This window comes from Vanessa cardui, chromosome 9, assembly GCF_905220365.1.
Source record: "Vanessa cardui chromosome 9, ilVanCard2.1, whole genome shotgun sequence".
Taxonomy (NCBI): Eukaryota; Metazoa; Arthropoda; class Insecta; order Lepidoptera; family Nymphalidae; genus Vanessa; species Vanessa cardui.
The window spans coordinates 12,410,830-12,426,148 of record NC_061131.1 but is presented as its reverse complement, the minus strand read 5'-3'; the positions used below and the strand labels follow the sequence as shown (position 1 = coordinate 12,426,148).

At 33.5% G+C, this 15,319-nt stretch overlaps 1 protein-coding gene across 2 annotated transcripts in view; it reads right to left on the bottom strand.

Moving 5' to 3' along the window:
- LOC124532311 (tolloid-like protein 1) overlaps positions 1–14,886 on the bottom strand; it is a 90,767-nt gene extending 75,881 nt beyond the window's left edge. Inside the window, exons 1-2 of one of the 2 annotated variants that reach the window (XM_047107161.1) lie at positions 14,797–14,886; positions 606–854 (exon numbers count right to left, since the gene is read on the bottom strand). In XM_047107161.1, the coding sequence (XP_046963117.1) occupies positions 606–798 (193 nt within the window). In that variant the 5' untranslated portion in view covers positions 799–854; positions 14,797–14,886. Of the gene's footprint in view, positions 1–605; positions 855–14,766 lie in introns of both variants that reach the window. The other variant, XM_047107160.1, reaches the window with a different exon arrangement.
- Between the last annotated feature and the right edge of the window lie 433 nt (positions 14,887–15,319).

The following is a 15,319-nucleotide window of genomic DNA, read 5'->3' as shown; positions in this document are numbered from 1 at the left end:
TGAAACACATTCATTTGAGCAAGAGGACATGCAGCAAATCTTATTAGTACTGAGTACGTCACTTGGATACGAGAAAAGAGTACACTTGGCCTTATTCGGCTGACTTACATTTGCTTACATCAGTTTAGTAACATAGTGTACAGCTACATCAGGGCGGATAGTTGAGATTGAGAAATATTATTCATATACAAATGCTGTAACGGAGAAATCACAAGAAGCGATCGTTTTTTATTTCGTGTGGACGAGAAACTCATACCGTCTTTTGTTTTACCGACAGCACAATGCATGTGGATGGTTATTTGTATAATGGATTTAATTTATCCTTATACAATCCAGCAGACTTAGACAATTTACAAAAACACTAAAACTTAAATAAATAAAAAGAGTATTGAACAAATGATGCTACCAAAGATGTCTATCACTCAAATTTAGTAACATTTTGTGTGTGTAATTTTTTAATATCATCGAATACTTCATACCAATATGAATATGGTAAATCAGTTGTATGATAACATAATTTCAAAATGTTAAATTTAATCGATAGCATATTCTTTAAAAGTTTTTAAACAAATTATAATAGATTTCGTAATAAATTAAATACTTACCAGCTTTACAGGGATCCATCCCGAGATCATCAGAGTCTTTGTTTTCGAACTGCGTCGAAAGCAGTTCCTCTATCGTGAATTTATGTGGTTCGTCTCTCCCCTCCGCCGACACACGACACGACGTTGCACACATAAAAATAGTCAGTACTGCGCGAACCGTCACAGAGGACGCACTGCTAAACCACAACGTCATTTTGATAACTTTTCACTTAGCACGACACTATGGCATAGTTTTACAATATCGTATACCTGAAACAAAAATAAATAAATTGAAAACAATTCTATTTTCAAAAATTTTACTCAATTAACAAAAGAGGTTTTAGTTCATGTTTAAATCGACTCAAATTAAGGGCTTAAGGCTATTGTGTATCTTAAACAAATTGTTCCTCGTTGATGAGATGATTAGCGGACGTTGCGTAATGCGGCAACTTGTGAAGTTTGCGTTACGACTTTGGTATTAAGTTCCCCGAAACTTGGTTCCGAATAGTTTGTTCAGTAATTTCCAGCTTCAACAGTGACAACCAATTTCGGGTGAAATTAACATTCATCTATTAAGTTATTGTTTAGAAACGGACCAAGCTCGAGGAACGGGTTTGAAGTTTGATCTTAAAATTAAGTCTATTTTTATAGTAAATGTTTATACGTATCATGTTTACCGATTAGCCCTTGAAATTGGCGTACTATCAAAATATATTTTGATTTGATTTTTGACATTACGTATTTAAGGAAATATAAATAGAAAATGAGATTAAAGTTACATCTGAAGCCGAGATACACTAGTATGTTGAATGTGTTTCCCATGGAAAAATAGAGAATACCCAATTTGGGTTTCATAGCCTGACTCCCTAATAAATCATGAATAATCCTGCAGCCTAATTCATAAGCAGAATTTCTGATGTTCGACAGCAAACAGTCCAATATCCAATAAAATCTCATTTTTAAAAGGAGGGAAGGTTTTCCCTTGGTGGTTACCAAGGTCTTCTTTTTTAGCCAAAGGAGGTTATACGCCTTGCGGTCCTTTAGCGTAGTGGTTTATTTTGTAAAGTAACAGCCTGAAATTTCCCACTGCTGGGCTAATGGCCTCCTCTCCCATTAAGGATAGGGCTTGGAACATATTCCACCACGCTGTTCCAATGCGGTTGGTGGAATGCACATGTGGCAGAATTTCAATGAAATTAGACACATGCAGGTTTCCTCACGATGTTTTCCTTCACCGCCGAGCACGAGATGAATTATAAACACAAATTAAGCACATATATATATAGTGGTGCTTGCCTGGGTTCGAACCCGAAATCATCGGTTAAGATGCACGTGTTCTAACCACTGGACCATCTCGGCTCTTGTTTGTTTGTGGTTTATTTACAAGTAGCTAATAACTCTATCTAAAAATTTTCAAAAGGAAACCAAAAGTTGTTTATCTCTGTTTCAGGACGAATAAACGCTACTACGAAATGAACTTTTTATGATAACTCGTAGGGTCAGGGCTGAGATAACGCCCTTTTTGAGGCGAGAGTATATTTTTTCGTCCGGTGACTGTACGGCGATGATAACGTATAGTTCAGAGATTCTAAACATTTATGAAATCTCCGTTAATCATGTAATGGAATATGTAGTTGTTTATTATTTATATTTAAACGATTTTTAAATTTAATTGAGTAAAGTTGTAGAATACGTTCTAAATCATGACATTTTAAGGTTTTATCAAAACTATCGATTCAGAGGCATGAAAATTATTTTTGTGTCAATAAATAGGAAAAAATATATCGCATATATACTGATATTATCGACTTATTTTATTCCTAGTTATATTTACTGAATACTGGATTGATTTTTGAAACTGTTTAGACAGTATAAAGCGATATATATATATCGGATTACAACCTCCCAGTCAGTTGTAATTTGATATAAGTATGTATGTCGATTTGGTATCGCAGTAGTAGTAGTAGAGAGGCATTTAATCACATACATATATTTTTTACATTTGATGTATATGTACGTCCTCTTAAGACCGAGCTTTACTTATGACTAGTTCTGCTGATGGAAATGACTACCACGACCCATGGACATCTGCAACACCGGAGGGTTTTTAGGTAAGTTGCCGGCTTGTTGAACTTTATATATTTCGTACAAAATCAATATATTTGTATTGTAACAGCCCTTTAATGTATATACTATTGACACGTGATAGAATATCATATGACGCTATAACGAAAACATGGATACATTTTTTTTTATTTTAATTGGAATTTGCAGCCCGACAATTAAGCTGTTCATTGAATGGACCGCGTGAAGCGCGAGATAGCTTCTGTATAAACATTCAGAAATAAAAAAAACACTAATTTTTTAAAACAAACATCGAAACAATCAAATAAATAACAAGCAATCTGATCCTTATCATTTGAATCGATCGGAATGAAGTTCCAGTTTGAAAGGGAGTTTAGCCAGTGTAACTTCAGGTACAGTGGAACTTAGAGCATTGATGAAACAAAGAATGCTTAATATTGTCAATCGGTGGTGGTGATCGCTTACCACCAGGTGGTCCATTTGATCGTCCACGCCTAAAGATATAAATAATTAAAATAATCGTTTATAATTTTCTTTCAACAAACAAATTGTATAATTCAGGAGAATTGCTTGAAGTGCAAAGCTATGAAATATGGGGTTTTTTGAGGCCTTTTGTCGTGGGTATAAATTCAGATGGGAATGTTTATCATAGCGGAATATTTTGAATGTTTTACGAGACACGGAAAGTGTAGGATATTCGTGTTTAAGCATTTACGTTGGCCTACCAGAGCTTTGACAAGCCAATCTTTGTAACACACGTACCATCAAAAGCAATACTTAGTATTGTTGTTTGATGTTGGCTAATTATTCCCCCACGAGCAATTTATACATAGTATCTAAGTTCCCTATATAGGAAATGCGTTGGTGATTTAAGGTTTGGTTATTTTTTATACAGTATATTGATAATTTACTAATTAGTGTCTATTCCGCCCGCTTATGGAAAAAAACTCGGGTATAAAATCTTGAAAACAGAAAACTCCATTTTATCGTACATTAATAATTAAAAGGTAATCTGATTGAATAATTGGTTAGATATTCCCACAAATAATTAAATAGTCAAAAATAAATCTGATGATTAAAAAGAAAATAATTCTGATCACAACCGATATTTAGTATTCCATATTATTTAAAAAATAATTACAGACAGAACAGAATAAAAAAAAACAAATGCAAAATATTTAAGTTGAAAGAAAATCAATCAAACGTCAAAACAACTGTTTCGTTCTAAGTACCCAACCGTTGTTGCAACTAATCAGCTGTGTTCTTTGACCTTTAATTTAAATTCAACCAATAAGTTACATATTCAAAACAATGAAATATCGACCTATTTGTGTTTGTATCAAAGTTTATTTTCAACTAAACAATAATGGCGCTTAGAACGTATCGATTGAAGTCGGTGGAGGCCCGGTCACTATTATCACTAAATGATAAGCGAGATACATTACAGTACGGAGTGACTTTCTTTGTGTTCCATGCACGATCAGGTTTAAATACTCTGCCTGAGGAGGACGGACTTTTACCTTATTATAATTTTTAAGATTTCGTTTCCATACAACAACAACAACAACAGCCTGTAAATTCCAACTGCTGGGCTAAAGGCCTCCTCTCCCTTTTGAGGAGAAGGGTTGGAATATATTCCACCACGCTGTTCCAATGCGGGTTGGTGGAATGCACATGTGGCAGAATTTCTATGAAATTTGTCACATACAGGTTTCCTCACGATGTTTTCCTTCACCGCTGAGATGAATTATAAAGACAAATTAAGCACATGAAACAGCGGTGCTTGCCTGGGTTTGAACCTGCAATCATCGGTTAAGATGCACGCGTTCTAACTACTGGGCCATCTCGACTCTTCGTTTCCATATTACTAGTAAAATATTAGCTAATTTGAAACAGCAGATTACTTAATTTAACAAGTACCTGAGATTGATCCGTTGCACATGACTTATATTATATGAAACTAGCTGTGCTTGCGATTTTGCTCCCGTTTGTATTAAGTTTGAATGGCATATACAAGAGCAGCATGCAACGACAACAACAACAACAACAGTCTGTAATGTTCCCATTGCTGGGCTAAGGCCTCCGCCCGTTTTGCCTCATTTGTCTGCCTTGCTATTTAAATATTTGTATTAGTATGAAATGCTATTTATATTTTGAACAGAAGCGTTTTCTTACGTTGATAGTTTTAAGTCTGCCGCTTTTATCAAGAAAATAGTAAATATATAAAGTGTTATGAAGTAAATACTAAAAGTTTTGAATGGAATCTAAATTGTATGTAGATTCTACTTGCAACGATACTAATTGGTATTCGAGGTCAAAAGAAACTGTTAAATTTACTGAGTATCACACCCTTTATTTACTAATTAAAAATGACAAAAATAAATGATATTAATCTTTCAACCCTTTGATAAATCTTTAGAGAGGGAGCGAAAAGATGGCCGCGGAGCTAGACGACAAAATAAAAAAAGCCTATTACCGAAAAAGCTTGCTTGCAATCTCTATTTTTCCTTACATTTTGTTGATCTGTCTGGTATATTTTTTTTCTTTTTAACCGAAGGGTTTGAACCCTTGTACTTGTCATACTTTTTTGGTGTCGTTGTTTTAACATCAGCAATATTTGTGGATTTATAATTTCATTTATAATTTTGATTGATTGATTTATAATTTAATGAAGAATTCTCTTCAAAATGTTAAAACAATAAATTATTTATGTCAAACATTGCACAATCTTAATTTTTTTAAATTAATTTTTCTATAAAATAATTAGGCACTTTACTTGGTGGTAGGGCTTTGTGCTAGCTCGTCTGGGTAGGTACCACCCACTCATCAGTTATTCTACCGCCAAATAACAGTATTCAGTATTGTTGTGTTCCGATTTGAAGGGTGAGTGAGCCAGTATAACTACAGGCACAAGGGACGTAACATCTTAGTTCCCAAGGTTGGTGGCACATTGACGATGTAAGGAATAGTTGATATTTCTTACAGCATCATTGTCTATGGGTGATGGTGACCACTTACCATCAGGTGGCCCATATGCTCGTCCGCCAATCTATACCATAAAAAAAATCTTAATTTTTTTCTATAAAATAATTAGGCAGTCGAGCATATTATCATCGTCCATATAGCGTTTCAAAACATATTAACCATTCCAGAATATTACAGAACCCACTGGTTGTGGAAGGCGAAAACTTTGGAACTTTGTCACACTTTGGTGGTCAACGTCCAGATGTAGATTGCGATACACTAATTACGATAAGAACTGATATTATAAGAACATGTTTTTATAATATCATTGTAATTCAACACAAAATTGATGTCATAACTAGCTGTGGTTTGACGCGTTTGAGTGTAACAAAAAAGAACATTATTGTAGCCTAAGTTATTCCTTATTATATCAGTTATCTGCCAGTGACGGTTCCGCCAAAATCAGCCCAGCTATTCCAGAGATTACTCAGAACAAACAGATGTACTGACAAAAATTGTTAAAAATGTCATTTTGGTATTTGTACCGTGTATACATACAGATGAATTGAGTAAAAAAAGGGCTATTTTAATATTACAAAGAGACTCTCCAATTTTATTATATGTTATCTATACATCGTTATTATGAAGTTGCATCCCGTCTGGCTTGCAACCTTATCACATTACAGTACACCAACTATCGAATAATGTATAAATAATGAAAGAATACAAACATCTATTTTTAAAACGAGTAGCGATTATGATTTATTCAACCGCACAGCTATTGACACTACACGATGTAATTATATACATGCGTAACTTTATATAAGAACTTATTTATACCTTGTAAAGTAGAGTTACAGCCTGTACATTTCCCACTGCTGAGATAAGGCCCTCTTCCATCAAGGAGAGGGTTTGGAACATATTCCACCGCGTTGTTCCAATGCGGGTTGGTGGAATGCACATGTGGCAGAATTTCGATGAAATTAGACACATGCAGGTTTCCTCAAGATGTTTTCCTTTACCGCCGAGCACGAGATGAATTATAAATACAAATTAAGCACTTATATATAGTGGTGCTTGCCTGGGTTGGAACCCGCAATCATCGGTTAAGATGCACGTGTTCTAACCACGGGGCCATCTCGGCTCATAACTTGTATAAAATTAATTATAAACAAAATATACTTTTATAGTTTCCGTACGCGGCTTCTAGAGCGTGAGGTGGAGGCTTTTGTTACCCACAATTTCATAATAACAGGATGAGTAGTTAAACGTGTTAAATAACAAACTCATTAATAGTAGTAGTATTTACTTGGTGGTAAGGCTTTGTGGGAACTCGTCTGGATAGCTCACTCATGATATTGTACTGCTAAACAGCGTAACATAGTATTCTTCTGTTCCAGTTTGAAGTTGCAGAAAGTATAGCTAAAGACACAATAGATATAACTTCTAAGTTTCCATGATATATTCAACGTTGTAATATTTGTTAGCAGTTTAATAAGGTCTTATAAGCATTATTGAATATAATGACAGAATTCGAATCGGCGTAAACCTTTAGCCATTTTAAATTCTACGTAAAAGATAACTATAAACTTATAAATAGATTATTTACTCTTATATATAGATTGTATAGAAGTAAAATATTTACATTCACGGTTTGTGCAAGATATGAACTCTGTTGGATCATTGAATAATATATGTGTATCTCGATCGACGATTCCAGGTTCAAATAAGAGCAAGTGCGACTGAGTTTTTAAGTTCAAAATATAACGACAACAACAACAACAGCCTGTAAATTTCCCACAGCTGGGCTAAGGCCTCCTTTCCCTTTGAGGAGAATTTTTCGGACATATTACACCAAGCACGTTCCAATGCGAGTTTGTGGAATACACATGTGGCAGTAGTCAAATTTCTATGAAATTAGAAATACAGGTTTCCTCACGATGTTTTCCTTCGCCACGATGTCGCCCTTGTCTCCTGCATTAAGATAGATTTCGCAAGAAAGTCGAATCAGTCGAATTTAATTCCATCAAACCGATGGAATAAGTTTCAAGCTTCCACCAAAATCGAGATGGCCCAGTGGCTAGAACGCGTGCATCTTAACTGATGATTGCGGTTTCAAACCCAGGCAGGCACCGCTGATTTATGTGCTTAATTTGTCTTTATAATTCATCTCGTGCTCAGCGGTGAAGGAAAACATCGTGAGGAAATCTGCATGTGATAAATTTCATAGAAATTCTGCCACATGTGTATTCCACCAACCAGTATTGGAACAGCCTGGTGAAATATGTTCCAAACCTTCTCCTCAAAGTGAGAGGAGGCCTTTAGCCCAGCAGTGGGAATTTACAAGCTGTTGTTGTTGTTGTTGTTGTTGTTTGTTGTTTCACCAAAGAAGAAGGCTTTGTTGTGGAAGATTTGAATCTTCATTTTCTTTTACCGGTCATTTTTTTCCATCCTTTTAATCATTTGTTTTTGTTAATACAATATACACAATAAAGTTAATAAGTATATATCGTAACGCAATCCAAATTCCTTATTGGAAGTTTAATGTGTGTTAAAGATTTTTTTCTAAGCGTTTTAAAATAGTAGGTAATTGAAATCCTACTGCCTAAAAAGTTTGTAGCAACTATGCATCCGAAACTCTTAACCACAGAGGATGAACTCGCCGAAAATTTGTCAAACTGGTCAGAAAAGTTTTAATGACGGTCCGCGAGTATTTATAAATCACATTGTAAATATATTCTCTTGTAAAAGACGAAACGTTAATAAAACTAACCCAAATATAAAAGTGGTTACCACACGCGTGGTCACGACCCTCAGTAATGAGGAAACGACTAGGATGAAGAGCAAATATGAAAAAAGTAAGAAAATGTTAATTTTGTAGTTTTTGGATTTGAGCCCGTTATTGCTTATGATAAATTTTGACGACCTCCGTGGTCAAGTGGTGTGTACACCGGTTTTCATTGGTACGAATGCTGAGGTCCTGTGTTCGATTGACTGAGTCGATGTAGATTATCATTACGTTTCTATGTTGCTTGGGTCTGGGTGTTTGTGGTACCGTCGTTACTTCTGACTTTCCATAACACAAGTACTTTAGCTACTTACATTGGGATCAGAGTAATGTATGCGATGTTGTTTCTTATTTATTTATTTAAAAAAAAAAACAATTTTTTTGAATGATTAACATAACTCAGATAGGGCTTTTTCATTCCCAAAAAAAAAAAGAATATCCACTTTCAATTCGTGTTATTACATTTGAAGCTTGTTGTTACTCATCGGCCTCACTGGTCATTAAATAAACCGGACAAAAAAAGGAATGATCAGCGGAATTCCAAAAATTAATCCATCAGGAGACCATTGACCAGATTGAATAGCTTCGATGATTGGTCAAAGATACCCATGGTCCATACCGATCAGTAGTTGTCACTTAACTGATAGACAAAAAGTTTATACCATATATATATCGAGGCATCAAAAAGTTTAATTAGTATTTATTTATTGTTTTATCATACGTGCTGGCGACGTCAGTATGACGTAGAACATATGACAGCCGAAAAAGTATTGCTTTTCAGGGAATATCGAAAGAAAGAGATATTACGAACGTGAACGGCTAGACTTATATTTTGAATATCATCATGGCTGATAACGATTATATGCCCAAGAACTAGCGCGCACTGGTGATTTTTGTCACGGTGACTGTTTCGTCACTCTTGTCAAGTCCGTGAATATGTACAGATTCAGACACAAATGTCACCCAATTGTCACGTCGTAACGTGCGAGCAACTCCATACATATTCATGGACTCGACAAGAGTTACGAAACAGTCACCGTGACAAAAATCACCAGTGCGCGCTAGTTCTAACTCCTCGTTATATAAATACGGATATTATTATCACGCACTAGCAACCCGTTTCTGATTAATTTCGTATTCCATATTAACAACTATTGGCAAGACAACCCCTTCAGTAAGTTTTCTGACATCTTCAACGTACCCTAAACTTTGATGTGATACCCTAACTTAAACCTCTATCATTAATACTTGGGTCCATTGGTAAAAGTTGTATGAAAATCTATTTGGTTGATTATGATTTCGAAAATAACGTCCTGCCAAAGTTAAACCTCAAATTACTGAGTATAGCATATTTATTAGGCATACAATTTTAAATACAATGAATGCAATTGAATAAATTAGAGCTACAATAATAATAAACAAGAATATTTGTGTTAAATTCTTATTACATGCTAATTAGCGCAGTTAGCAGGTTTTCCTGTTTAAATAATGATGTTATATAACGACTAAATGAGTAAATAATGGCATGGGGTCAACGACCGACAGATGAGTATTTCATAATGTGAATATTTATGCCAGTCATTTTGCATGGACCCTTGATATAGTAAATTTTGTGACTGAAAATATATCTTGACACAAGGTCGAGGTAAATTTTCATCTCGCTTGCTTACATTCATAATAGTACCTACTTGTATCAGTCAGTATTAATGATTTTAGTGGCTTAATTTTCACAATAAATTTATTAGAACGTCGATTATCCGAATCGCGAATTATCCGAATCGTCCTGAGCGTAATATAATATTTTTTATACTTTGTATTTTTGTTAAGACCTGATGGGCAAACTTACTCTGATCGAGATGTTCAAGCGAGCTATTATTATAGAACTGTGTCTGTTAAACTTAACAAAGCGTTTTCATGTGACAGTATTTCTTTATTACCACTCTATTTCCGATTATCCGAATCGACTCCGGTCCCAATTAATTCGGATAATCGGCGTTCTACTGTACCTTGTTTGATTTTGATGTTTCTTGATCTGATGAAAGTAGTTTTCATCTACATTATCTTTACTAATTTTAAAAATGTCACAGTATTTCCTATATCCTTTGTTTCCCTTTCATAGCTTAAATTGACAAATTTTGGTATGAAGCAAGCATGCAAATAAAAAGATGATATAGACTACTTTCTATACCTAAAACCTCAAATCAACCTCCCTAATATGGGAGAAAACGCCGGCGAAAACTAGCGTAACTTTATTTAAGAAGTTTGTTTCAATTTCATTGTATCTGTACTAATTATTAAAAATAGTAATAATCAACACCAACCAAACATACATCGACAAATAGCACACGTGTAAAGTCAACAAACAAAGATCATATCTGCGAAAACAGACCCGAGATTTAATGATAAATCTTTTGAAATACGAATCGTATACCTACATATATTCATGCTATAAATAAGTATATTTTTGGGATTCGAAGTATTTCATTAATAGTTCGAAATGAATCTGCCGACGTGAAAGGGCTGTTTTAATTAATGACATTGTAATAAACAGTTTTCATTGTTGAGCATGGTATGGTAAGGGTGCCAAGGGGTTGATAACATTCCTAAGATTAGTGACGGTCGTTTATGATCATCTTTGAAATGTGCTAAATTCTTCTTTAGTGCTAAATGGCAAATGACAAGAGCTATGATTAGCTGGCAATCATAAATATATAACCATAACAATCTTTTTTTCTATATATAAATCTTGTTTTTGAAAATATATTCTCTCTTGGAGCAGATTGATTCTATGAGATTTTCCTTAGGATTCCACGCGATTATGCCATTTTTATTTGGAGTCGACTTCTTCTTCTTCCATACTTCTCAGTATGACGTCACCTCGCCAGCAACATTCAGTCATATCATCTTTCACACAATCCATCCATCATTTCTCACTCATAAAAATATATTGACTACGTTGATACTAATTAGTAAAGTCGCATATTACATTTTAATATTTAACGCTCGTGTTCTGCTGTCAGTTACGAGGTTTTTTATAAAACACCTTTGCAGATGATTTTTAGTGATATATTGTAATCATGTCTATCTCAAGTCAATGAAAACTTAAATTATAATATGCTAGCTAGCTAGCTAGATGTCACACAATAGTATCTCGGATCACGTTTCAAAACAAATTTAAACTAAAACAGACTTGGTAACTTTCAAATTTATATCAGTATATATTTTATATAATAATCACAAAAATAAATAAAAAAAACCTGGCTATAAGTTCTTTAGGTAACACCCTTTGATTATATCTGTAAAAAAGGTTGTACTTATATAATAATACATACAAAGGATGGATGAAATTGGATCCCATGATTGGACACCTATTGAAAGTGACAGTAAACTATAAATGTGATCTATATCGTGGAGTTGGAGTAGTTATTGAACGGGAGAAACGAAAATCCAGGGCTCAAATACCTACAATCAATAATTATTAAATCAAAATAACAATATCCTGTATTTGAAAAAAACATCCGATGATCAACCCTTATACACGGGAGTAATCGCTGGCGAAAACTAGCATAAAAATATATTTGAAAACAATATACTATCTATAGTAATCGTTTTTAAATTTCTCACTGCTAAGGCCTTTCGAGGTTAGGGGCATTCAGGATTCACATGTGGCAGAATTTCGTTAAAATAAGACACATGCAAATTTTCTTAAGATCCTTCACCGACGAAACATAAATAAAGCAAATGAAAATCCAATTGTGCTTGCCTTGGTTTGAAACCGCAATCATCGGTTAAGACGTACGCGTTCTAACCACTGGGCCATCTCGGCTCTCGATATATAATATTGTATACAATATACATGTATATAGTATAGTACTTTGTTCAAGTACTTCGTTTCAAGTGTTTTGAATCTATATAATTTGATCGTTCCTGTTTTTTTATGGTATAAGTTGGCGGACGAGCATATGGGCCACCTGATGATAAGTGGTCACCATCACCCATAGACAATGACGCTGTAAGAAATATTAGCTATTCCTTAAATTGTCAATGTGCCACCAACCTTGGTAAACTAAGATGTTATGTCCCTTGTACCTGTAATTAACACTGTACACTAATTATTAAAATCATATTAATAATATACATCATATTTATTTTTCAAGTTAATACTTAATTTGCTGGACGAAATTACTATTATAAATATATTATAGTAACAATCAATATAAGCAATGTAAATATGTACGTCGAGTTGGTGTTACATTAAAGGTCTTATCAACACGTCATTATAAAAAGATACTCGTAGGTTTGTTAAAAACGACAACGAACAATGTTTATTTCAAGCGATGAAGGTTATTGAACTTTAATATTATGTACTAGCGATCCGCCCCGTCTTCGCACGGGTGCAATACTGATACTAAATATACTGCAGAATATATTTACGACATCAAATTAGAAACTTCTAAAATTATCAGTTTTGCTTTTCTATATTGTCCATGTCCACGAGTTGAGATGACCCAGTGGTTAGAACGCGTGCATCTTAACCGATGATTGCGGGTTCAAACTCAGGCAAGCACCACTATATATATGTGCTTAATTTGTGTTTATAATTCATCTCGTCTTCGGCGGTGAAGGAGAACATCCTGAGGGAACCTGCATGTGTCTAATTTAATCGAAATTCTGCCACATGTGCATTCTACCAACCCGCATTGCAACAGCGTGGTGGAATATGTTTCAAACCCTCTTAATGGAAGAGGAGGCCTTATATCAGCAGTGGGAAATTTACAGGCTGTTACTTTACTTTTTTTTTTTTACTTTATTGTCCATGTATTATATATAAAAACCTTACATCACTCTATCGATTAAAAAACCGTTTCGAAATCCGTTGCGTTTAAATTTTATTTAAATAAATTTTAAAGATCTCAGCATACATAGATACAGACTGCCGTAAGTTTTATACTACGTAATGATAATGATGATAATTATAGCACCTTCGGATACCCGATATCATTTCATATCTTGTAACTGAATATGTTTGATTATTCGGTGATAAATTAATTGATATGTCTATTTTTGATGTGAAACTACGCGTCTACCCAAAAGGGGTAGGACTGATATATATAAGCCGTGATACCAAACGGCATGACATTCATTTGTACCTCCTTGTGTATTGTGACCTCTTGTGTATAGGTACCTAGGTGGTTATACTATATGTATAGATCGTCGGTACATACTATCACAAAAATAAGTAGTATATACTAACTTTTAAAACTATATAATATATTTATTGATTTTAACAATCAATATCATATACTTTGTTAAAAGACATTTCCAATTCCAGTTCAAGCTTGAACATACTTATACAACGCACTGAAAAAAATTGGAATTCGTGTAAAGGATAACATAATATTTAAAAAATATATATCGGTATAATAAACGAATGGTATTTAGAAATTTCGACCAATACGTCAAACTGTCAGCAACAAGCTACAGTAGCAAGCAATGCATGAAACTATAGTTCCAGCTATTTACTAATTTTCCTATTTTTTCGTTCAGTTAAGCGAAAAACTTCCGCTACGAATGAGGTCTACAATACTAAAAGGTATACCATAATGACATAAAAAATTGTATGACTGTGTAATGAGGCGTCAGATCTTTGCGTGCAAAAAAAAATTGATTTTTAAATTCCGCTAAAAAAATATTCGAGAGCCTAATCTATGTAATCTGTGAAATAGCATAAAACATTTAAGGTACGTAATAATTGAATAAATAAATACGTATTCATACAGTATATTCATACTCAGTTAATTATATTTATTATTGTTTTGACGTTATTTATTCATTTATATCAATCCATTCTTGTTATAATAAGGTTATACCTTTGGCAATATGTTTACAATAACAAGGAAAAATAATTTTAAAATTCAAACACACTTATTATTTAAACCATGTGTTATGTATGGAATTTATTATTTGTTACTAAAATAAATTAAAAATAAATATACGGTAAATATGCGTATATAATGAGTAGGGGTCATTGAACTCGTTGATTTTATTATACCTATTACGATTTCATTGACAATAATAAAGTCTATCGACGGTTAAAAAGTTCAGAAGCAGTTAAGTAGAGTCAGATACAAGACAGAACTATTTTTAGAAAAAATTTACCAGTTATTGCAAAAACTGGAAAGATATTTTACCTACTTTTCATGTTTGTTTCCTTATAATTTTTTTTTTGTTTTTTTATTTTTTTTTTAAACGAATTCGTCATTCAAATTATAATCACTACAAATATGTAAAGTATTCGTCCAGAAGTAACATACCTTATTATTTAAAATATATCTTTATACTTACAGTTTTTTAAGCACAAATAAATTTACTTACAGATTATATGAAACACCAAACACAATCACGGAACTCGCGTTAGTATTACAACTAAAACACAAATGACAAGTATTCGTCACGGCATCCCGTTGACAACTGATAGCCTAGGTCACTCTCGGGAGCATCCCGGTACCGAAGGAAAAAAAATATCGAGCATTTTTTTTTATTTACTCCCATGTTATTTTTTTTCTTTTAACTGTTATTGATAGGATATGCATTTATGTGTGTTTAACAAGCAATTTAATTTATCTTAACCCATTAAAAGTAATAGTAGGTACATTTCTTAAAGCTGGATATCGAACTGAACACATTTAAAATGTAATATTTGTATGCTGTAAACGCTAAAGAGCACAATGTTATAACGTCTATATTAAATAAAATTTATTATGTAAATACATATATTTTCTTAGAGTTACAAACTATAATCATCATTGATCAATAAATTGACAATATTAAACTCATTCAAAATAATTATTTTCTATAAAAAAAATGATATAAAAAATCGAAATGGATATATGACAAA